This window comes from Panthera pardus, unplaced genomic scaffold (assembly GCF_024362965.1).
Source record: "Panthera pardus isolate Hobbes unplaced genomic scaffold, ASM2436296v1 HiC_scaffold_8, whole genome shotgun sequence".
Lineage (NCBI taxonomy): Eukaryota > Metazoa > Chordata > Mammalia > Carnivora > Felidae > Panthera > Panthera pardus.
Window position 1 is genome coordinate 2,605,900 of NW_026527013.1, and position 23,219 is coordinate 2,629,118.

A 23,219-nucleotide genomic window follows, 5' to 3' on the forward strand; every position below is an offset into this window, starting at 1 on the left:
CCCCCACATACCCCACCCTGGCTGATGCCACCAAAGGACCGTCCCGCCCTCCCCCCCCCAGACCCCGGGCAGCCCTGGGCATCGTTTACTTGCCAAGAAAAAGTAACCGGTCAGACGAAAGCCTCCGCGGCAACGTGTGCGCGCGCCAGCGCGCGCGTGTGTGTGTGTGTGCGCGCGCACGCTCTCGTCTGTGTGTTGCAAACACCCGGCCTTTCCCCCCGAGCAGCCTCCGAGAGGAAAATTAATAAGTAAAGCGCCCTCAATAATTCATGGCGCCCCGCGCGGGCTGCAGGCCGCGGTAGCAGGACTGAAGCACACCCTGAATAATTCACAGGCGGTTTCTGAGCATGCATCTCATCTCGTGCCTGCGCTCTCAGCGGATGCCCCGCCCGGGTGACCCCGGGGCCCGAGACCGTGGGCTTTCCGGGGCTGACCCGGATCGGCTGGGGAGGGCAGCGAGCTTGGAGGCGCCGGGTGCTGGGTGCGAAGGCCCGGCTGTGTGACCCTGGGCAGCGGCCACCCTCTCTGGGTGCTCCCGCGCAGCCCCCTGCGCTAACGGGCTCTCGGTCTCTCTCCTCCCCGCAGCCTACTCTACGCCCGGCACGCCCCCTGCAAACCGTTCCTTTGTGGGATTAGGACCAAGGGATCCAGCGGGCATTTATCAGGCACAGGTAGGGGCCGAGAGGCCGGCTGGGGCGGGGTAGGGAGGGGCAGGGCAGAGGGGCCTGCCTGGGCACGCAGGGAGAGGCAGGCCGGCTGGTCCCATGCCGCCCCTCCAGCTGCACCCCGGGCACGGGAGCCAGCTTCCCATACCCTTCCAGGGCCTCGAGCCCACGCCCAGGAACGTGGTACGGCCCCAGACCCTGTGTGTCACCTCCCAGCGGGAGACACTCACGGCAGAGCTGCTGTGAGGCCGGGCTTTGTTACCGCCCCAGGCCCGTTTGCACAGATGGGAAGACTGAGGCCCGCAGAGGCGAAGGGATCTGCCCAGGATCACACAGCACGTCAGCCCAAGCTTGCAGCCCCCGAGCCTTTGTCCCCGCCCGTGCTGCTGGTCGGAGGGACCATGAGAAAGGAGGGCAGGGGGTAGCAGTGGACTCTAGGACTCCGGGGGCAGGTGGGGAAACTGAGGCAGCCCATGGCAGGGGGTGGGGCCTCCCGGGAGAGCACGTGCACCCCCACCCCAGGCTCCAGTCCCAGAGGTGGAGAGGGGAGCAGCAGGGGCAGAGGCGGCATTGCTCCAGGAGTGGGCGCCAGGGTGGGGAGAGGGGGATGGGCCGGGCCGGGACACGGAGGCTCAGAGAGGAGGAGTGAGTTGCCTGAGGCTGCACAGCAGCGGAGGGCAGAGCCCCAGTGGGTCTGGAACTAAGACCGGTGGCTCCCAGCTTCCCGCAGGGTTGGGGTCTGAGTCTGTGCCGCACCGCGGGCTGGGAGTGTGCTGCCAGATGGTGTCTGGGGGTGGTGGCTGGACCCCGGGGCCCCCACCCCCCAGCGCGTGTTGGGGAGAGGGTTGCAGGATGTCAGGCAGCCCCAGGGCGGCCCCTCCGGTGCCCAGATGCACAGAGAAAGCAGCCCGGGGCTCCCCAGCATCTCCCGATTGCCGGAACCACAGAGCGTGGGCATTTGTGGGACCCCGGGGGCCACATTTGGTTGCCTGGGAGGGTTTCCTGCGGCAGAGTCCATGCGCAGGGACTGAGGGGGACATCGGGTACCTGGTAGCTACATCCCCCTTCCTCGGCGGAGACCAGGATCGGCCGGGGACCCTCCGGGGCGGACCTGGTTGCTGCTGGCAGCTCACCGGGGCCAGAGTGTATGGAGAGGAGCCAGCCACCGCCCTCCCTCCCTGCCCGGGCCTCAGCAGTGACTGCTCGCCCCTGGCTCTGCTCACCCACTCTGAACCTCCGTCTCTTCTTCTGGCCTTGGACACTTCCCGGGGGAGAGTCTTGGAAAGGCCCGCAGCCGTCGAAGCTGGACCGGTTTTATCTAGAAAGGGCTCCAAAAGGCAGACACTGCCCCACATACCTTCCACACCCCGAATATTAAGTGTTGTGCCTTGCTCAGAGTCACCCAGAAAGCTGGGGTGACTCCAGGGCTCCCCACTTTGAGTTTGGGGTACCCCGTGAGCCACCCTCTCTAAGCCCTGGCATGGATACTGCCACCCCCCAGGGCTCTGGAACCCATGCATTTCCTCGCCGCCCCCAACCCCACATCCCCGATGGGAGGGGGAGAAATGTCCCGATTTCTTCAGAAACCAAAGGTAATAAAAATGACAGGGAGGAGGCCTTGCCTGCTTAACCCTTCCCCAGGTCCCCACCCCCCTGCCGCATCTCTCCATTATCGACCGCCACACGGGGGTCCACCCCAGCAGACATCCTAGAAGAGGAGGGAAACCGAGGCAGACCAGGGCAGTACTTTGGTTCTGCGTGCTTCTCATTTCCCCCTATGGTCCAGTGGGGCCCAGACTGGTAGGAACCTGGGGGAGGGGGCCTCCGAGGCCCTGCCTGGGGAGGGAAGGTTGGAGCTGGTGCAGAAGTGGCTGGCAGGAGAGAAGGATCAGGGTCCCCGGGCAGGGGACTTGGCACCGACAAAGGCTAGAAACGCCAGAGAAACAGCTTGAATGTGGGGTTTGTCCTGAGGGCCGTGGGGAGCCACGGAAGGGTTGAGAGTGAGGGAGGGGCACAACCAGATCTGAGAATGAGAAAGAACTTTCGGAGGCTGGCATTGGTGGGGTGTGTGGGGCACGGAAGGGAGATGTTAGATTGATGGGAGACTCCCAAGGGAGCCTGGGTCGTAGAAGAGGTGAGGCCTGAGTCCGGGTGAACAGGAGGGCATCCCTGGGAGAGACCCTGCCCACGCTGCTGTTGGCTGGACCACAGATCTGTGGACTAGGGGCACCCCAGTTCCCTGGGGGTCAGGTGCCCCTCTCTGCTCCCTGCAGACCCTGAAGGGAAGGAAGGGCGGGGAGGAGGAAACCATGAGACCCTGTTCCCCACTCTTGGAGCCCCTGTGCAAAGGGCTCAGAGCTCAGAGGCCTCTCATTTCTGACCCAGTCAGCACTTCTGCGTCTGCCTTCATTATTCCTGGGAGGTTTGCTTTCCTCTGCCCACCCCCCAGCCCCCAATCCCAGCCTAGAGCAGCTCTGTCCCTCCCCACGCCCTTCCCATCTTCTGCGTCCTCGCCAGTGCCCCTCCCCTGATCAATATCCCCCTCCTCCATCGGTGCCCCTCCCCCATCAATTTCTCCTCCCCCATCAGTGTCCCTCCCCCAGATCAATATCCCCTTCCCCATCAATATTTCTCCCTGATTAACATCTGCTCCCCCATCTATGCCCCTCGCACATTGGTGCCCCTCCCCCCGGTTAATTCAACCCATCGCCCTCTGGTCAATTACCTTCCTTCACCTCCCACATAAATCCCCCCAGTCCTGAGCCATCTATCACTTTTTTGGTCCCCAGATTGGGGCTCTGCGGACCCTGATACCTCTGCCCCCTCCCCGATGTGGTGGGGTCCCCCCTCCAACATTTTGCACCGGGATCCTTTCTGCCCAGAAGCACATGACACCCGTCCAGCAGATAGATGAGCCAAGGACCAGAGGGGTTAAGCCGCGTGCCAGAGCCACACTGGCAGCTCCAGCCAGGCGGGGGGGGGGAGTCCGCAGCCTGGACCTCACCCCCGGTTCCTCACCTCGGTCCCCCAGTCAGCGGAAGAGGAGGATGTTAAGTTACTGGGACCAGAGGCCTGGGAGGGAGGAGGGAGGAAGGGAGGAAGGGCCAAGGGGAGGCCACCATGGGGGAGGGTCACGCCCAGAGTCTGTCTGGTTGCCAACAGAAACCAGACATGAGGTAATGGCCAAGATGAACTTGAACTTGGCTGGAGGTGGGGGGCTGGGAGCCATGGCGCCAGTTCATTGGGATGGCCCACAGGGCGGCCTGGTTGGAGGGGCACGATTGATTTACGGCAGGGGTGGGGGGGGCAGCGCTACTCAGCATCAGTTGGGGGGGGGGGTCCCCAGGCCGGCCCCACGCAGGTGCAGTCGATGCATTTCCAGGGGAAGGGTGTGTTCCCCGTGACTTCCCTGTGGAGACCAGGACTGGAGCTGTCCCCGATCCCGAGCCTCAGTACCCGCCCCCCCCCCCATGTAAAGTGGAAGTCGTGGCCCCTCAGCGGCCAGGCCAGAGGTCCGACCTGGGCAGGGGAGAAGCGGGGACTGGAACCACACAGGCCCCAGCCGCAGTTCCACTCTGGGGCTCCCACGCTGGTGGACTTAGGCAAACGGCTTGACTTCTCTGAGCCCCTGTCTTCTTCACTTTGAAACGGGGTGGCGGCGAGGGTGGGGGCAGTGTTTGTTTAAAAAAAGAAAACGAAAGGAAACAGCCCCGATCGATCGCATGGCCTGGATATAAGGGGGCACATCCTCTCCCCTATTCTGTGCTCAGGGCACTGAGGCTCAGAGACCTGGTTCTCAACAAAACCACAGGACGCTTGAATAGATTGACACTGCAGGTGAAGAAAAGATAAAAAACAAATCAATTAAAAGAAAATCGTTGTAGCAGAAGTATATTCTGCAAGCCGCATATTACGTGCCAGAAGCTTTCTCTGGGGCTTCTCCAGACTTCAGATGTCACTGGGCATCCTGTACGTCGTGTAGCAGCCTTGCTCCGGGGCAGGCACTCGCCCAGGGTCATCCAGCAGGTTATGACAGGTCCGGGATAAGGGAGGCGGGGGTCACAGGTCACAGGGAGGTGGGTGTGGGCAGTGGCCAGCGAGGTCAACAGGAGAGTCTGACCCCCATCTCTCTCTCTCTCTCTCTCTCTCTCCCCCTCCCCCCCCCCCCTCTCTGTGTCCCTGTCGGGCACCCAGTCCTGGTATCTGGGATAAGAAAGATTTCTTCCCACGCCCTGCTCCTTCGTCGCGGGAATCCCAGGGGGCCGCACAGCCGGCCCCTGGCCCACGTTTTCAGTGGAAAGTTACAGCAAGCAAGAACACCCCGCCGACTCCCAGCCTGGCCGAAAAGACAAAACAGACACATACGTACACACAGGAGGAAAACAAGCAAAAAGAAAAAAAAAGGCAAAAAAAAAAAAAAAAAAAAAAAGACAAACGGAAAAAAAAAAAAAAAAAACCAAACCATAAAAATCAACCCACCCAGCCAAGAAGACAAAAGGTGAAGACAGCAACCGTTCAGACTCTCGGGACGCCGCCGCCGGACCAGAGGGCCAGGCCCAGCCACCGCTCGGAGGTCGGGGCGTCTTCCTAAGTTATTCATCTCCTCTGGCTGCCTGCTCCGGAAGGTCGGGCGCCCGCTCCCCGCCTCCGCCCAGGACCAGGTGAGCGCGGCCTGGTGCCCCTGCCCAGGCCCCACGGGGCAGGACACCCAGCCAGGCCACCTCTGCCCGATGCGGGCCAGGCCTCCGCCGAGTGGGGACGCAGGGGCTGTGGGGACGGCGGGGGGCCGGCGAGGACCCCAGCCGCGGGCAGCAGAGGCCGCCCTGGAGGCCTGGGCGGGCAGGGAAGCGACAAGGGCAGAAGAGGGTTGTGGGGAGACCCTGCGTGTCTCCGGGGGACTGGGACGCGCGGCAGAAACTTTCTCCGGAGCGTCCTGCCCTGACGCGTGCACGCGCCCGGCTGGGCTCGCTGGGGACTTGGTCTTTCAGCCCCAGGCCTGCCCTGTTTGGGAGGAGAAGTCTCTATGCAATTGACCCCCAGCTCCACCCCTCGGCATTGGAGGCCACCCCACCCCGCACCCCGCCGGCCCTGCTCCACACGCCCCCGGGGAGGGATCCACATTGCACACACTGTAAGAAATGCACTTTCCGAGGAAGGGGCTGGGGCGCGTGGAGAGACCCAGAGCTCCCCGGGAGGGGACACCCGTCTGGAGCCTCCATCCACCCGAGCCCTGGGAGGGGAGCCCCCCCCCCGCCGCCACGTAGCCCACGGAGGTGGGAGGTGAGAGCGAGTGGTTTAAGTGCCTGATTCCCACCGCCCGCCCCCCTTTGTCCAGCTGGGATGCGAAATGGCCGGGGGCCCCTTCCATTCCCTCCCACAGCCCGGCTGCCTCCAGTCACTGACCCTCATTGCTGTGCCCCCCTCAGAGCTAGAGAGATGGGACTCCCCCCCCCCCAACCCCACCCACGGTCGGCCCAAGGGGCAGAGCTGGGCGTCCCTCAAGCCCTGCTGCGCTCGGGCACAGGGGTGGGATCTGGGGAGCCAGCGGGCCCTCCCTCGCCTCCTCTGCCAGTGCCTTACATCCTGGAGCGACACCCCCTCCCTGGTGCCTCCCGGCCCAAAGGGGGACCACGGTTTGCACTTTCAACTTCCCCCCGCCGAAGTGGGGCGCAGCCAGGGAGGTGCATTGTGGCCGGGCCCCCACAAGGAAAGCAGGCCGGTCACTGTAGTCCACGTAGGCCTGGATGGGGTCGGGGGGGGGGGGGGGTTCTGGCCAGGGGAGGGAGGGGCCGGCGCCTAGGGGGGTCCCCTGTAGCCATGTAGGGGACCCCCCCATCCGCTAAACGTTTTCCGTTGAGCCGCTCCAAAAACACTAAGCTGGGGACACCGGGTGCCCCCCAGCCCCGGCTCCCTGGCCCCACCCCACCTCCAGCCCGGGATGGCCATCTTGGGTGGGGGGCCTGGGAGGGGGTGTTAGGTGTTCCCGGGTCACCAGGCCCAGACACAGGGGCTCCTCCCATCCCGTCCCAGGCCCAGCTGGCCTCCTCCATGCCTGGCCCTGGGGAAAACCTCCCCCACCGCAGCCCCCCACCCCCCGCCTGGGCCAAAGCCATCGCCCTGGGGAGGGCCTCCACATCACCTGCTCCCAGCCTGGCCCTTCTCCCCCTCTCCCGTGCCCCGGGCCTGGCCAGCCTCTCCCACCTCCCCAGAAACTGGACTTTCCTCCCAAACCAGCCCAAGGGGCTTGGCAAACCCACTCGACCATAGAGAGAAAGACCCGTCCCCACCAACCCCCCTCCCATCGTCCAGAGGCTTCCAAGAGCCCTTGGTCCGTCCGTCTGTCCCCAGGGCCCCCTCCACCGGGTGGCCGTAGGGGACCAAAGCATGGGCCGCTCTCCGGGAGGGCAGGAGGGGGTGGGTCGTGCAGTTGGGGTATCCGGAAGCTTCTCAGCCGGGAACCTTAGGGTGCGGGTAGGCAGGGTAGGGGAGGGGCGCCTGGCACCCCCCAGCTACCTAACTTTGCATGGTGCTTAGTCGGGGATTCCTGTGACCTGGCTCCTGATGTCAGCTCGCTGTGGCTGGCACTGCATGGCAAGTGATACCTGGCTCTGTCTCCCCCCCCCCGCCCCCCCCAGCCCCCCCCACCCTCCAACACTACCCCCCTCCTCTTTAAAAAAAAAAAAAAAGATACAAAAAAAAAACTTAAAAAAACTCCATGTTTCCTAATTTGCACGGAATTTTCTATCACATGATGTGCCTTGCCTTCCGAAGATAAGTATTACCTTTAAACAATATCAGCGCACAGATAGCCGCATGTTCTGCTCGTGTAGTTAAAAAAAAAAAAAAAAAAAAAAAGACAAAACAATGACATGAAATAAAGAATAAAAATTGAAGAGGGATGTATTTCTATTTGTAAAAAAAAAAAAAAAAAAAAAAAAAAAAAAAAAAACCGAAGAAGAATTTAAAAAAAAAAAGCAAAATCACACGCTAAAGAAAGCAATCCACAGAATAATCGCCCCACGGTCCGCCCCCCCCCCACCCCCCACCCCCGGCTCCGTGTCTCCTGCTGCATTGGGGGTGCTCGCTGGTGCTTTGCCACCCCCAGCCCCACCCCTGGGCTCCAGGGGCGTCATTTCCGAGTCCCCTGCCCACAGCAGCAGCGGACAGACCTCAGGGGTGCACCCTGGCCCCCCGGCCAGCGGTGTCCCTATGGGGTGGCCATCCTGCCCACAGCCAGACTTCATCCCACCTCTCCTGCAGGCTGGCGTTCCCCCCCCCCCCCCACCCCCGGCTCAGGGTCACATTGCCACCCCACCCCCGAGGTCCCCCTCCAACCCCCCAGGCACCCCTTCCTTGTTGCCAAAGGACTCGCCGGCCCCCCCATCCCTGGAGACTGGCCTTGGGCGGCCTTTCCCGTCCTGCCCTCTCCCCCGCAGCCCCAGCACCCAGTTCTGTGTCTTCCAGCTCTGACTGTGGAAGGTACCTGGTATGAAGCAAACAGAAAACAGAAGCCAAACCCAATATATGCAATATGTGTCCGTCTGTACCTGTAGACCTAGTTCAGCCATCGTGGGCCCAGCCCGGGCCGGCGGGGACAGGGACAGCCCGGGCACAGGCCTCCCGTCTCGTGGCTGCTGACACTGTTGTCTTTTCCTTGAGTTTATTTCCTCTTCGTTTACTTCCTTCCCTTCCCTTCCTTCCTTTCTCTTCCTTTCTTTCTTGTTGTCTTCAGTTTCCTTTGCTCTTTACTCAACCAAAGCTGAGACAGTGGCAGACTGAGGGTGTCAGAGGGCTGAGTTTCTCGACCTCCGGCCCCCACCTGAGCCCACCGCGCATCTCCCGAGGGGACACAGCAGGCAGATGGCCCCCATTCGTTGACCTGCTGCCCCCACCCCCCCCAGAGCGGTGGGGGTGGGGGGGCCCGCAGGCCGGCCCTGGCTTCATCCACCATCAGAACTCATACCATGTCCTGTTGCAAAAAGACACCTCAGCAGGTCCCAGGGGGCAGGTCGCGGTCTCGGTGGCCGAAACACTGCCCCTAAGATCTGTCCTCAGGTCCGAGGGCCCGAGGCCACGCGTGTCCGTGTTCATGCGGCTGATTTCTGGTTTTTCTTCCCCTCCCCCCAGAACTGGGGCACAGCCACTGGAGAGTCCCTACCGGGACCCCACCCCGAGGGCTTCTCGGGGACCCCGTGGTCCCCCCCCCCCACGGTCCCTTCGCAGCCCGCCCCGCCTGACCCCAAGTTCCAGCCATGCTGTGGAAAAGAACCGGGAGGCCTCCAGAGTACATACAGATGGCCCCCATCCTCTCTTGGACGAGGACCTGGAATACCAACCAGGGGCAGGGGGAGGTGTGGAGAGGCGAGCAGTCCCGGGCCCGTCCAGCCGAGGAGAAAGGGGGTCGGGGGTCCCCAGGCCCAGGTCTGGGCCCCAGGCTCCTGCCGAGTTCTGAGCCCAGACCTCCACCCGTGAGCTAGACAATCAGACCCAAGAGGAACCCCGGAGCAGACGTGGGGGGCAGCCGCACCCCCCAGGCAGCAGACAATTCCAGCCTCAGCCCCACACATCCCCGTCTCTGTTCTGGAACCTTCTGTCTGTCCCCAGGGACAGCAGCCATTAGGCAGGAGCCTGGGGCCAGAAGCAGCAACCCCGGGCCCCTGCAGGATAGACCGCGCAGACGCCCTCCCCACCCTGGCGTCCCCCACGGTACTTTGGACTTTTTTCTCATTAATACAGATTATACAGTGGCTACTTTTTATTCTGGCCTGGATTCCCTCTCCGAGACCCTGGTTTTCACTTTCTTTTTGGAGGGTGTTGGGAGGGAGATTCCAGACATACATCCTCAAATCCGGCTTCCTCCCATCTTTCCCCATCTCTGCCCCTCGGGACGCCTCCTGAGAGTCCCCGCCTCCAAACTGACACAGCCTCTCCCATCCAGCCAGCCATCCCGAAGCATCTCGGAGCGTGTGGGGACCCCGGAGCTGGCCCACCCCCACCCCCAGGCGAGGCAGGGACACAGACCCAAAGCCGTACCAGTGGGACTTGTTGCAATACCAAAACAGCCTTTTCCCAAGCAGTGCCTCACATGTCTGCTGGTGTGGCTTTGGGGTTCTCCTCCCCTGTTCCCCAGGGGCCCCCCAGGCCTCAGGAAAGAGGAGGCGGGATCCAACAGGAGTAAGGGCTCTGGGAGAGGAAGGAAGTCACTCCCCGCCCCAAGCTACCGCCCTCCCCACAGCCCTCCATTCACACCTCCTGGCTACAAGGGGACCCACTGGAAGGGGACGGGGGGCTGTGTCCCAGCCCCCTCCGGCCGGGAACCCCCGGTCCACTCCCCCAATGCATCAACCCCCCACCCCCCCATCTTGGGTCCCAGTCGGGCCTCTAAAACCAAAGTCCCTTCAAATCCGGGGGTCCTGGCCTCTGCCCCCAGCCTCCTGCCCTCCCACCCCCAGGACCCCGCATGGGGGGAAAGACGAGAGAGTCTGAGGGACAGAGCACAGCACAGGGGAGACAGGGAGGAAGGAGAGAGACCCACTTGACTCTGAAGTTCCTTTCTTTTCTTGCCTTTTCTTTCCCTCCTTTCTCTCTTTTAAAAACTTTTTGGTGGTTGTTGCTGTTCGTTTTCTTTTCCTCCAAGATATTTTTTGAGGTTCCCCCCCCCCATTTTGTATTTTACTGATATTACCAGGATAGTTTACTCTGTTTCTTGCTTCCTGCTTGCCACACACACCAGATCTCACACACACACACACACACACACACACACGCGCGCGCGTGCACCATGTTCATGAACCCAAGTTGGGAGAAGCCTCGGGCTGGGTCTGCCGCCCCCCTCTCCCTCCCCAGGTGGGGACGGGGGACATCCAGGCAGACCTGGCCAACTCCTCCCTTGCCCGGCTCACCCGCCTGCCCCCTCCTCACATCATACTCTGATCATAACCTTGTATATTACGCAGTCATTTCGGGTTTTTTTTGCAGACGCGCCTACCTAACTACCATTTACAGAAAGTGACTCTGGCTGTTATTATTTCGTTTGTTTGTTTCCCTATGCAAAAAAAAAAAAAAAAAAGAAAGAAAAAAATGAAAAAAGGGGGGGGTTCCATAAAAGATTCAATAAAAAGCAAAAAAAAAAAAAAAAGAAAAGAAAAGAAAAAGAAAAAATGTATAAAAATTAAACAAGCTTAAGCTTCGACTCTTTCTGACTGTCTCGGGTCCTTTCTGTGCTGAGTGTGGGCTGTTCTGTGCCAGAATGAAGGGCAGACGCCGGGCCGGTGGCCTCAGGAAGCAGGGACCCCAGCACTTCGGAGAATCGGGCAGGTGTTCTGAGGTCTTTAGATCAAGTGTCCCCCAGAGACACTCCACGGTGTCTGGAGACATTCGTTGACCGGGGGTGGGGGGGGGGGGCACGGATGCTGTTCAGCCCCCCACATTGCCCGGGACGCCCCCGACAGAGTGATCTGGGTCCTGGTCCTTCCTGCACAGTCCCTGATGGCTCCAGTGGTCTCCCATTCCCAGGATGGGCCACTTCACACCCCCCCCCCCCAGGCCTTTGCCCTGCTGTTCTGCTCTCTGCAGCCTCCCCTCCCTACGCAGACCCTTCAGGTCCTACAATGTCCTCTTCCTCCGGGAGGCCTGCCCGGGTTTCCCCCACCGGTCTCGGATTCCCTCAGGGTCTTCAGCCAACAAACTCCGTGGTTATCTAGGGAGCACCCGCTCTGTGCCAGGAATCTCCGCCTCCCCCCCCACCCCACCCCCACCCCCCCCCCCCCCCGGCTCCCAGGACAGAAGCTGGAACACGGACGACGCTCCATAACATGCAGGATGCGTTCCCTCTCTTTCTCCACCTGTCAAAGTCCCATTCATTCAGCAAAGATTTCCGCAGCATCTGCTCAGTACCGAGTGCTGGGGACACGGCACGGAACAAAACGCCCAAAATAACCTGCCTTCATAGCCGTTACAGCTCCAAGTTGCGGAGATGCAGGGTAAACAATAAAAATCAGCAAGATATATATCGGAGGCGGTAGGTGCCAAAGAAGTAAAGCAAAGTAAGGGAAGGGAGAGTGGGTCTCCCATGAGGAGGTAGCATCTAAACAAAGACCTGAACAGAAGGAGGGAAACAGCCCTCTGGAAATCTGACAGATGAGTGGTTCAGGGAGAGGGCACAGTCTGTGCAAAGGCCCTGGGGTAGGACCCCCGCCTGGCGTGTTGGAGGAACAGCCAGGAGACCCTTGTGGCTGAAGCAGAGGGAGGGACTGAGGAAGGAGGGGAAGGGACAGGGCAGGTCCCGCAGGCAGGGTCTTCTGGAACCACCGTCAGGACTTGGGCTTTTCCTCCAGGAAGGTGGGAGCCCTGGAGGGCTGTGGGCAGAGGAGGGTGGGACCTCACTCGGTTCCAACACCCTCTCATCCAGGGGGCCTCTCCCACCTGCCTGGGCAAAGCCCCCGTTCACCCTCCGAGCTCCCAGCCCCCAGCCCCAGTCTGTCCCACCCTGGCCCTGGTCACACAGGGCTGGCAGTGCTCGTGTCGGGTTCTTCCCCAACCCCAGTAGCCATGGGGGCTTCTCAAAGGCTGGGGGCAGATAGGAGCGAGGCTGTGGGGGCACAGGAGCATTGCAGGTGTGAGGGGCAGTCACTTCCCTTTCTTGGGGGGGGGCTGGGATCTCCGAGTCATTGCCCCTCATCCTACGCCCCCATTCCAAGTCCCCCAGAGACCTCCAAGAGCCCCCCAATTTGGGCAACCAGAGCTCTCTGCTGCACAGGCTCCTTCCATACTCCAACAGACCTACCCGGGAGGGAGGATTACATCCCTCTTTACTGATGGGGAAACTGAGGCATAGAGAGAGGACGCACAAAGGGACCAGGCACAGTGCCCCTACAGTCCACGCAGATGCACGGCCCCACGCCGCCAACCAGATAGGAACAGACGACCGTCGTCGGGGGGGGGGGGGGGTCCGAGGCAGCCCAGACCCCACCTCTTCCCGTCCCCTGCCCCATCTTGGACAGGGCTGGGTGCTTCCGCCCTCGGCAGCGAGGTTCTGGCGCCCCCTCGTGGACGGGACGGGGAGCTGGACCCAGAAGCCAGTGTTGGGCGCAGGCGTGGCAAGCAGCCCCCAGCCACCTGCGCCCTCACCCCCACCCTGCAGCCCAGCCCCTCCCCGCAACGAGAAAGGGGGCCCTAGCAGGAGCTTCTTCTGAGGGATGAAGGTTCAGCCTGTTGTGGGGGCTCAGACAGCGTTGGGGGTCATTGGGGGGGGCGTTGGGGTAGGGTTCATGCGGGATGGGGGCTCGACCCCCATCAACCAGAGGTGGGGGGGTCAGTCTGGAGCTCAGCCCAGGGTGGGGGGCTCAGCCGGGGTCGGGGGTCACTCAGGGCTGTGGGACTTCACCAGGGGTGTGGGGCTCAACCCAGAGTGGGAGGTCAACCGGGCTTGGGGTCCTCAGACCGGAGGTCAGGGCTCCGCTATTTGGGGGGGGGGGGAATCTCCAGGAAAGCGTCTGTGGTTTCGGACGTTGGCCCCTGAGGTGATGCAGTTCTTGGCTTTGGGGGGGGGGGGGAGCTGTCCCAACACTGCAGGCTGTTCGCCGTCCCCTGGGCCCCCAACTAAATGCCATACAAGGGACGCGGGCTTGCGACAGCCACAAAACGCTCCCCGCCCCATTTCCAGACGCCCCTAGAGGAGAAGTCCCGCCCCTGCGGAAGGGGAGGAGCCTACACGGCCCCGCCCTTCTCCCGACCTCCCCGACCTCCGCTCCGCCCCCACCCGGAACCCCCGGATCGTCCGGACCCCAGAGCCGCGGTCTGGGCGCTCACGCTGTGGCCTTCTAGATCCCCCAAGCCTGTTCGAGGACGGCCGTGCGCCCGGCCCCATCCGCGCCGTTTCAGCATCACAAAAAGCTGGCATTTATTAGACACCTTTTGGGTTCCGGGTTCTGTGCCCAGGATTTTTGTGGACATCATTTCACTTCGTCCTCATGACAACTTACAAAGGATCGAGTTATTTTCCTCCCCCCCCCCCCCCCGCCTTTTACCGGACAGGGCACTTAGGCACAGAGACGTTAAGTTACATGCTTAGGGCCACACAGCAAGGACGGGGCCGCGGAGCCGCCACCAAGAGGGCAAGGGCAGGAAGAGGGGGTGATGACGCCGCGTCTCCTCCCAGCCTCGGCACCGCACGCAGTCCCAGCTGGGGTGGGGGTGGGGGGGACAGTGACCAGAAACTCGGCAGACGGTGGGAGGGGCGCTCGTCTCCCAGGAAACCGCCCTGCGCTCCGCATCGGCTCGAAGTTCTTGCCCAGAAGCAGCAGAAGCGAGACTGCAGGACTGGACCGGGCCTGGGCCCTGCAAACACTGGAGAGCCAACTGCACGGTTTCTGCCCCACGTCCCTCTTGCCAGTGCGAAAGGGGGCTGGGGCAGGATGTGCTGGGGAAGGGGACGCATCAACACCCAGCTAAATGCAAAGAAGCCTCCCAGAGGGACTTGGGGTGGGTCCTGAGCGCTCCTCATTCAGGGCCCCTTCACCCCGAACCCCACATGGGATAATGCCCCTGGCCCCAGGACCGGGACTTTGCTTGCAGAGTGCAGAGCAGGCATTGGGGCAGCCCTGGAGGCCTGCCTGGAGGAGGCAGGCGAGAAACCTTCATTTGGAGGAGCTCACCACTCCTTCACGGTTTGGAGGCACCTCTCTCTCCTCCAGCTCCAGCCCCTGGTCACCCTCTGCTTCTTTCTCCTCCTTTCTCACACTCCCCACGTCCTCCTCTTTGTTGCTGTGGAAACGAGAAGGGTCCAGAAGACCTCATTTAATCAGGACTTCCAGCGCTCCCGGCCTCTTGCGATTCTCCCGGAACCTCCGAGTCCCGCGCTTTGTTGTTCCCATCGTACACAAGGGGTGCTGAGGCTCGGACAGGTTAGGACCCTTGCCGGAGCCCCCCCCCCCCCCCCCCCCGTGAGCTACAGGAGCCCCAACCGTGCTCCTAACACGTGGCCTTCCCGGCTTCCTGAGTCTCAGAACCGCAGGTGCCCCAACAGGCAGACGGGTGCGTGGATGGGTGGCTAGGTGAGCGAGTGGCTGGGTGACAGAATAGAAGGCCACGTGGGTGGGCGGGGGACAGGTGGACGGTCGCACGGGTGGATGGAGGCAGCAGAGATGGGGGCTGCATACACCCGTCTCGGGGAAGCCTCCTCGTTTTCAGGTGAGTAGTCAGGAGGGAAGTCCGTGAGGTTATGGGAGGCCCCATCGGTTAAGAATCCGCCCCCCCCCCCGGCCCTGCCCTGCCCTGCCTGCCTCCTCCGAGGCTCTGGGAGGAGAGGGGAGAGACTCCCGGGGGGGGGGGGGGGGGGGCGGTGGTTCAGCAGGGGAGGGGGGGGGGGCTCAGGCTCAAAGGGGGCCCACCTGTCGCGGGACTCTCTGCACCAGACGGCGTAGACCACGGTCAAGACGAAGGTGAGGAAGAGGGCGGCCAGCGCGGCCCCCAGCCCCACCAGCCACGGCTTCCTCTGGGCCACTGCGGGCGGGGCGGGGCAGGGTCAGAGGCTGGGCCACCGGGTGGGGACTCCCTTCTCACCTCCTCTCCCTCCCAGAGGCCTTACAGGGCTGTGCCTGAACCAGGCACGGGACCAGAGCTTCCAGAAGGGAGACCCGGCCAGCGGTCATCCAGAACCTGTCCATCCTCGTGGGTCTGTCCTCGCCTCTCTCCAGCAGGTTCTGGGGTGCCACCCCCCCTCCCCCGAGAGGAGGAAGTGGCCTGCCCAGGATACCCCAGGGCAAGGTGTGGCCGGTGTGGCCGGAAGTGGGGGGTGGGGCCCCCTTCTCTGGATTCGGGGCCTGCCGGGGAAGGGGCCTCAGGGTCCCAGGCATCCCAGCACCCTGTCTCCCTGAGGACCCCCCCCCGGCACCGGACCCCCTCACTCCCCACAGCCAGAGCCGGGGTGGGGGTGGGGGGAGAGGCTGAGGAGAGGTGGGGAACTCCTTCCCTGAACACCTACTGTGTGCCAGCACCTGCAAAGGGTTCTTAACCCCTGGCACCTCCTTTGTGCCTTACGTCTTGTCCCCAGGTTGCAGAATTGCGTCTGGCATTCCAGAGGGACACGGTTGTCCCAGCTAGGAAGCACAGCCTGGAACGAGCACCCCGCACCCCAACCCTCCCCGTCCTAGGACATTCACCTCCGACTGTGACCTTAGCTAGAGCCTACAAACTCCCTCATCCTTTGGGTGGCCTGGACTTCCATCCCCGCTCTGCCAACAGCAGCCAGCGACACCTGGCCGGTGACATCTGTCTCTCTGTGCTTCAGTATTTTCAGCTGGAAGATGGGACAGATCACGTACTGCTGACCGAGGATGAAGTTGGGGTTCCCTGGGAGCATCTCTCAGGGCGTTTATTGCCTTTATGTTCTTTATGGCTTTTCCGCCCCCTGCTGGACGGTCCTGGAAGTGTTCTTGCACAGAGGCCCCCTGCCTTCTGGGTCGCATCCCACCAACCCCAGCTACGGGCCCCAGAACCGATCCGGGATGCCGGCCTTTATCAAGGTCCCCATTAAGAAATGGTTAACATCCAGGACAAGGCCCAGGGCCCGGAGAGACGGAGGTGAAAGAGGAAGCTGGAAACTGGGAGGAGAAAGCACTGTCCCTTCCCAAGAGAGCAGGGAACCCTGTGGCACCTGCAGCCTCCCAGACCCAGTTCCCCAGGATGGAGCCACGTGACCCCGGGGGGTGGAGGAGCGGCGATTTCCCAGGATACGGCTCTCTGGGGGCTCAAAGTCCAGGGCTCAGGGCAGCAAACTCGAGATTGCACGGAGAGTGTGCCGGGTGCCGGGGCATCTGGGCACGGGGCAACTTGCTGTTCCCTACCCGCACAGGCACTGGCCCCGACCCCCAAAGCCGCCTCCCCCAGGGGGACACTGAGTCCCAAGAGACAACAGGGGCCCTTCTGGAGGGCTCTTATCAACTCTTTAATGCAGGTCCCCAGAAGGCAGCCCCAGCCCCGTGCTGGTCCCAGGGCGGAGAGGGACGGGGGAGGTTCTGGACAACAGATGTCAGGGAGAGGGAAAAGAAATCAGGCAGTGGGTAGACGTAGGTGGGGCCAGGAGATGGCAGAGGGCGTGGGGGTTTCTCCATAACCAAGAATGTGCTCCAAGTCCAGGAATCACAAGGCAGACACATCAGGAAGGAGGGCGGGTAAAAGCCCACGCGTGTAGCGCACGGAGGGCCCTCCCTGAGGGGCAGGGCGAGTTTCCACCGGTCTTCTTTCTGGGAGCAGTGTTCCCACCTCCACGTGGAATGTCGTGGTGGCTTCACATCCAGGTCATTGCTTGTATGGTGTGGAAGGGGTACCTCTGGGGGGCTGCCTGGAAGAAGTGTGTGGTGAGTCTTCACATGGCTGTGTTCTTGACTCTCTCATCATCTCCGGGCTCCTCCTTCTCCTCCAGCTCCAGCCCCAAGTTTCTCTCTCCTTCCTTCTCAGCCTTCTTCTCCTTCTCCTCCTGTACCTCCTCTTTCTTCTTCCTCTTGTCTCTTTCACTGTATGAATACAAAGGCCCCAGACCACGATAAGAAACAGAGTCGCTCGTATTTAATGAACACTTTCCTGTGCCAGGCCTTGTGACGAGTGTTTTAGAAAAAGTATCTTTGTTGAGTCCTCGAAATAGTCCTTGTGAGGAAGCCTTATCTCTTTTTCGCAAAGGCAGAAACTAAGGCTCAACCAACCATCCCATGGGTGGGCAGGTGGATGGATGGGGAGAATGGATGGATGGATAGATGGATGGATAGGTAGATAAGTAGAGAAGTGAATGGAAGCTTGCATGGAGGGAGAAATAGGTAGACAGAGTGGAAGTTATAGATTGATTAGAGGAAGGAAGGAATAATGTCAATGGATGAATGGATAGGAGTATAGATATGTGGTGGGGGGATAGATCACTGGGATAATGGGTGGGGGAAATTGGCAGGTGGATGGATGGGTGAGTGAGTAAGTAGATGGGTGGGTAGGGGAATGGATGGATGGATGGACAGATGGATGGACGGATGGATGGATGGATGGATGGATAGATGGATGGATGGAAGAATGGATGGATGGATGGATGGATGGATGGATGGAAGAATGGATGGATGGATGGATGGATGGACGGATGGACGGATGGGTGGATGGATGGAACAATGGATGGATGGATGAATGGACAGACGGATGGATGGAAGAATGGATGGACGGATGGAAGGATGGACGGACAGACGGATGGATGGATGGATAGACAGATGGATGGATGGATGGATGAATGGATGGATAGATGGATGGATGGACAGATGGATGGATGAATGGAACAATGGATGGATGGATGAATGGACAGACAGATGGATGGATGGAAGAATGGATGGATGGATGGAAGGATGGACGGGACAGATGGATGGATGGATGGATGGATGGATGGAAGACTGGATGAAAGAATGGATGGATGGACAGATGGGTGGATGGATGGATGGACAGACAGATGGATGGATGGAAGGATGGACGGACAGATGGATGGATGGATGGATGGATGGATGGATGGAAGACTGGATGAAAGAATGGATGGATGGACGGATGGGTGGATGGATGGATGGACAGACAGACGGATGGATGGAAGGATGGACGGACAGACGGACAGACAGATGGATGGATGGATGGATGGAAGACTGGATGAAAGAATGGATGGATGGATGGATGGATGGACAGATGGATGGATGGATGGATGGACAGATGGATGGATGGAAGAATGGATGGATGGATGGATGGATGGACGTACGGATGGATGGATGGATGCATTATGGACAGAAGAATGGATGGACAGATGGATGGATGGAAGAATGGATGGAAAAATGGACAGACGGATGGATGGACAGACGGATGGATGGATGGATGGATGATGGACAGAAGAATGGATGGACGGATGGAGGAATGAACAAGGCAGGGAAAAAACTACCAACATAGGAACTCTGGTGGATTCTACAACCTCCAGCACATCTTGGGAGTGGGAATCACATTTCCCTGGAACTGCACTGGGTCTTAGACAAAGCAAGCCATCAGGCCTGCACCTCTCCTGTACATTTTGGTCTCAACTGAGAATCTTCCAGTCAGACTGGCCTCCTCCCCTCTCCTGCCCTCCTAGTCTTATCCCCCAACTTTTGCCCAAGTTGAGATGTTGTACCGGAAGGTCCCCCGCCCTGCCACATCCCTGAGCCTCCCATCGGAATCACGCCTGGAAGCAGTCAGGACCATAGGAGGCACTGAGTCCAAAAGAGTCACCCACAACAAACCACACGCTTGTGCACAGACACCTACACAATCCCACACCACCGTCTTATTCAACACATATTTGCCAAGTGCCTACTGGGTGCCGGGCCCTGTGCTGAGCACTGGGCACACAGCCGGGACTGAAGCTAAGTTCTATTCATCAATTGGAAGCTACCGTGTAGTGTCGAGAAAGCGGTAAATGACTAAGAGAATTTCAGCTGGGGTTAAGTGCAAAGAAAAACGCACAGCTATGGGACACAGAGCGTCAGGAGAGCTGGTAGTCAGGGTGGGCTTCCGTGAGGAAGAAAGATCTGAGCAGGGACTGAAGGAGGAGCCAGCCGGAAGACACGGCAAAAGGTGTTCCAATCGGCGAGAACAGTAGGTGCAAAGGCCCTGGGGCGGGAACGTGCTTGAAGTGTTCAAGAGCGGGAGGTCATCTGTGCCCACCCGTGCCTCCCCACCCCCGCAGAGGGCGCACACAGACCCCCCGGCCCCACACACAGCCACCCACGTTCACACAGGCGGTACCTCAGGTCCACATCCTGGTTGGTCTCTATTCTGAACCTGGGCTCCCCCTCATCCTCAGCCCTGTAGGAGAGATAGAAACGGGGCAGGGGGAGGTGAGAGGGGGCGAAGGGCAGGAGGTAGGGAGACCCTCGGCCCCTCTGCCGTGAGCTGGGGCTCACGAACTACAGAAAGGAAGGCAGGTGTCCTGGATTGTGAGGTGGGGGTCTGAGCAGCGACAGGGAAATGGGGAGACAGAAGAAGGGACCAGAGAGAGTCAGAGAGGGGGAGGGGCGCCCAGCACTTTGGGACGGGGACGGGGACAAGGGAGCGGGGAGAGGGGCTCCCACCTCACTTGGGAGCACCAGATGCGGTTGGCCAGCATGAGGAGGAAGACGATAAACAGGAATCCCACGACGGCTGCCAGGCCCACCAGCCAGGGCTTCAGGCGACGCTGCGCGGCTGTCCGAAGGTGGGGCAGGTGGGACTCAGAGATGGGGAGGCCGGGGGCCTGGCCCCCGATAGGGGACAGGGGAGCGGTGCTGGGGGTGCTCAGGCAGATGGGGTCTTGGAAAGGGGCTGGGTTTCAGAGACCGGCTCTAGAGACCAGGAGGGGGCTAGGGGCTGTGACAGGCAGGATTGGCCTCAGGGACGGGGAGGGAGGCCCAGAGGGAGTGGAGGGGCTGGGGGGGGGGGGCGCTCCAAGAGGGGCCGGGCCCCATTCCTCATCTCCCTGCCCCCTCCTCTCAGAGGCCTCAGGTCCTCATCATGACAAATGGGGAGAAGGTGAGCCTTTGGATGAGCCCATCCCACAACCGGCTCCCTACCCGCCACCCCGGGTCCAGGGCACAGCCCTACCCTCCTGAGCCTCGGCAGGTGACAGGAGCAGGGCGCTGAGCAGGAAAAGGGTCTCCAGGGTCTCCATGGCCGCGGACGAGCCAGCAGCACGGAACAGTCAAGGTCAGGCCCGGTCTAGGCCCTGCCCAGCCCTGGATACAGCGGCAGGCAGGCCCAGGGGTGGGGCAGGCCCAGACCCGGAGGGGGCCCTCCCTCCTCCCCTCCCCTCCCCTCCCCTCCCCACCGGGAGGTCAGACTCTGGACCTGAAATAACAATTAACGCGGGGAGTCCAGCCCCCTCCACCCTGGGCCCTGCCCCGGGACCCAGCCTCCAGTCTCCCAGGCTCCCTGCAGCAGGGGCCCGGCCGCGATGGGCCTCCACGCGTCATTAGGACTCCGTCTCCGAACCCCCCACAAGATGTTATGCCCCCATGTCGTAGAGAAGCTCGAGGAGGCCAGGAGCACAGAGGTCACACGGAAATTTTGCGAGCTGGGATCTGAACCCCGGTCACCCGGAGCCAAGGCTGGGATGAGCACAGGGACAGGAAGGGATGGGCCGCGTGCCCACCGGGCATCTCCAAACCCACCCACGCCCTTATGGCTGGAGAATGGGTCAACCAGGCAGCCGATGACTCAGGGTCCAGGCTCTCCTGCCCGTCAACCTTGGTCCCCGGGGCTGATTAGATAGGGGACCCTGCCCAAGCCAGGGAGTGCTGCAGCCCAGCTGCCATGGGACAGCCACGGCCCGGGCACGTGGCAGGAGGCCCGGAGTGGGGGGTCTCTGCAGGGCCCTGGGGGGGGGGCGGGGGGCACTGGGGGATAACAGCGTCATTGCACATGGCCTTATGGAGGACCTACGCATCCCTGGGGCCTCCTCCCTCCCTGCGGTCTGACTATAGACTACAGGCCACCCAGCGGAGCGGTGGAGTTCAAAGCGAGCCCACCCCGACCACCCAGGCTGGTACGTATGAAGCCCCTACTGTGTGCCCTATCCTGTGCAAAGCTCAGACGGGAGGGAGGAAGCCTCGGGCACTGTCCTCCGGGAATTCTAGGGTTAGCTGGGAAGTCAGGACCCCCCCCACCCGGGGACCGGCAGATCGAGCGGGGGCCCAGCAGCAGAGCGTGGGAAGGAGGCCGGGGTGGGGGGCGGGGGACCGAGCAGATCCGGAAGACCGGGGGCAGAACCCCGCCTTGGGGCTTCTGCTTCCGAAGGCAGGTCGCAGAAGCGGCCTCTGGCCACAAAAAAGTTCTCTCTGCTGCAAGCAAGTCCTTTCTGGGCTTCGTGCCTCCATTGTCCCATCTGTTAAATGGGGGCAAGTGAGTCCTGCCCGCGAGGATCACAGGGAAAAGGCTCACCGAGCACAACAGCAGGCCCAGGCTAAGCACTAGGTCCCGGTTAGCCACCATTATCACTCTTTTAAAAACATCTTCTTGGTGGAGGCCGGGCGGGATTAGGCTCTGGGGCTAAGGGGGAAGCAGGCGGGAAGTGCCAACCACTGGGAGACCTGCCCGCCGAGAACGAGAACATTCTGTGCCAAGACAGGGCAGATCAGTGGAACAAGGGGTCCTGGGCGCCCAAGTCCAGGCTACACGACAGCCAGAGGGGTTCAAACCCGGGGCCCGGGCCAGAGGGCAGGCCCCAGCTCAGTTCAGCCTCCAGAAGGAGCTTCGGCCAGGGGGGTCCTTGAAGGCAATCGAAGGGCGGCGGGGAGCCGGGGCGGAGGCTTCCGCGGGGGCTGCGTCGGTGCCCCCCGCCAGGGTCCTCGTCGCCCCGCCAGGCCAGGGCCAGCTGCAGATCGAGCTCCTCCAGATCCTCCCCCTCCAGGCTCGGGCGCAGCTCCTGGGGGGCGTCCTCCTGGTCTGGCTTCGGGCCAAAGGCCCAGTCTGCGGTGGGACGCCGGTGAGGAGCCCCCAGGGGCCCCGGCCGCCCTCCGCCCCCTGCCTGGCTACAAGAGGACCTTGTACCCGCCCCTGTCCCCGCCCCCCCCCCACACCCCGGGGTGGCCCAGCACTGCCCCCAGCCAGGCCCGTGGTGGGTAGCGGCTCACCGGCCAGGTCGTGGGCGAGGTCCTTGATGAGATGCCCCACAATGGCGTAGGCCACGGCCACCACCAGGAATGCCGCGAGCAGCAGGTACAGCACATACCTGGGCAGGCGGATGGCATCCAGGGGCGGCGGGCGGTACTCCTCGTAGAGCGGCGGGGCCGGGCTCCAGCCCTCCATCCCCTCCTCGACCGCCAGCCCCGGCATGGTGGCCGCCCGCAGCAGGAGAGGCCTGGAGGTGACCCGCGTGGCGGAAATATTAAGGGGCTTTGGGTAAGAGGATTGGGGCTCCTTCGAGGCCACCATCTGTCTGGATTAATCACAGCGCAAATCGCTTCCGCCCGCTGCGCCCCCCCCCCCCCCCTCGTTCAGCTCCCGCCAACCTGGCTGGTGCTCTGAATGTCCATCCCGACCTCAGGGCCTTTGCTCCAGCTGTCCCCTCTCCTGGGAAAATCCCTGGCTTCGTGGAGCTGACATTCAAGACGAGGGGACAGATGTTGAGAAAAACAGATCCTTAGAGTAAACGATGTATTGGGTTAGAACGTGCAGAGCCGTGTTGGGGTGGGGGGGTGAGTCTATGGGGTTGGGACTAAGGGGAGTGAAAGCTTAAAATATGGTAGCTAAGGCCATATGGAGGTGCATGTGAGCAGAAACCCGGAGGAGGAAGAGAACCAGGTATGGGAATGCCAGAGGGGAACAGCAGTCCGGGCAGAGGGCATAGCATGTGCAAAGGCCCTGGGGCAGGACCTGCCTGGGATACTGGAGAAGAGCGAGGAGGCCCATTTGACTGGAGCAGACTGAGTGAGGGGGAGAGAGGGAGAAGGGGAGGACAAGGAGGGGTCTGGGGCAGAGCATGGAGGGCCTTGGGGGCGGTGGGGAGAATCTGGGCTTTTACCCTGAGGGAGGTGGGAG

At 61.7% G+C, this 23,219-nt stretch overlaps 4 protein-coding genes across 8 annotated transcripts in view; 1 reads left to right on the top strand and 3 right to left on the bottom strand.

The window, feature by feature from the left end:
- NFIC (nuclear factor I C) overlaps positions 1-7,530 on the top strand; it is a 57,357-nt gene extending 49,827 nt beyond the window's left edge. Inside the window, exons 10-11 of one of the 4 annotated variants that reach the window (XM_053898213.1) lie at positions 586-671; positions 4,860-4,998. In XM_053898213.1, coding sequence (XP_053754188.1) covers positions 586-671; positions 4,860-4,877 — 104 coding nt within the window. In that variant the 3' untranslated portion in view covers positions 4,878-4,998. Of the gene's footprint in view, positions 1-585; positions 672-4,859 lie in introns of all 4 variants that reach the window. The other 3 variants (XM_053898214.1, XM_053898212.1, XM_053898215.1) reach the window with 3 other exon arrangements.
- Positions 7,531-13,458: 5,928 nt separating this feature from the next.
- LOC109256001 (small integral membrane protein 24-like) lies at positions 13,459-15,483 on the bottom strand. Its single transcript, XM_019430914.2, has 3 exons — positions 15,253-15,483; positions 15,056-15,167; positions 13,459-14,429 (listed from the first exon to the last, which is right to left on the bottom strand). Exons 1-3 carry the CDS (start codon positions 15,329-15,331, stop codon positions 14,303-14,305), a joined length of 318 nt encoding a protein of 105 aa, XP_019286459.2. The 5' UTR covers positions 15,332-15,483; the 3' UTR covers positions 13,459-14,302.
- A 1,115-nt stretch (positions 15,484-16,598) lies between these two features.
- LOC109256002 (small integral membrane protein 24-like) lies at positions 16,599-20,477 on the bottom strand. Of its 2 annotated transcripts, XM_019430916.2 has the most exons (4): positions 20,286-20,468; positions 19,778-19,889; positions 19,452-19,511; positions 16,599-17,179 (listed from the first exon to the last, which is right to left on the bottom strand). In XM_019430916.2, exons 1-4 carry the CDS (start codon positions 20,350-20,352, stop codon positions 17,032-17,034), a joined length of 387 nt encoding a protein of 128 aa, XP_019286461.2. In that variant the 5' UTR covers positions 20,353-20,468; the 3' UTR covers positions 16,599-17,031. The 2 variants fall into 2 exon arrangements, with proteins under 2 accessions (XP_019286461.2, XP_053753536.1); XM_053897561.1 differs by lacking the exon at positions 19,452-19,511 and having other exon boundaries at positions 20,286-20,477.
- A 1,177-nt stretch (positions 20,478-21,654) lies between these two features.
- Positions 21,655-22,669, bottom strand: SMIM44 (small integral membrane protein 44). Its single transcript, XM_053897560.1, is given in 3 exon segments — positions 21,655-22,016; positions 22,018-22,148; positions 22,313-22,669. Coding segments are annotated over 3 exon segments (540 nt in total). The 5' UTR covers positions 22,614-22,669; the 3' UTR covers positions 21,655-21,908.
- Positions 22,670-23,219: the final 550 nt, after the last annotated feature.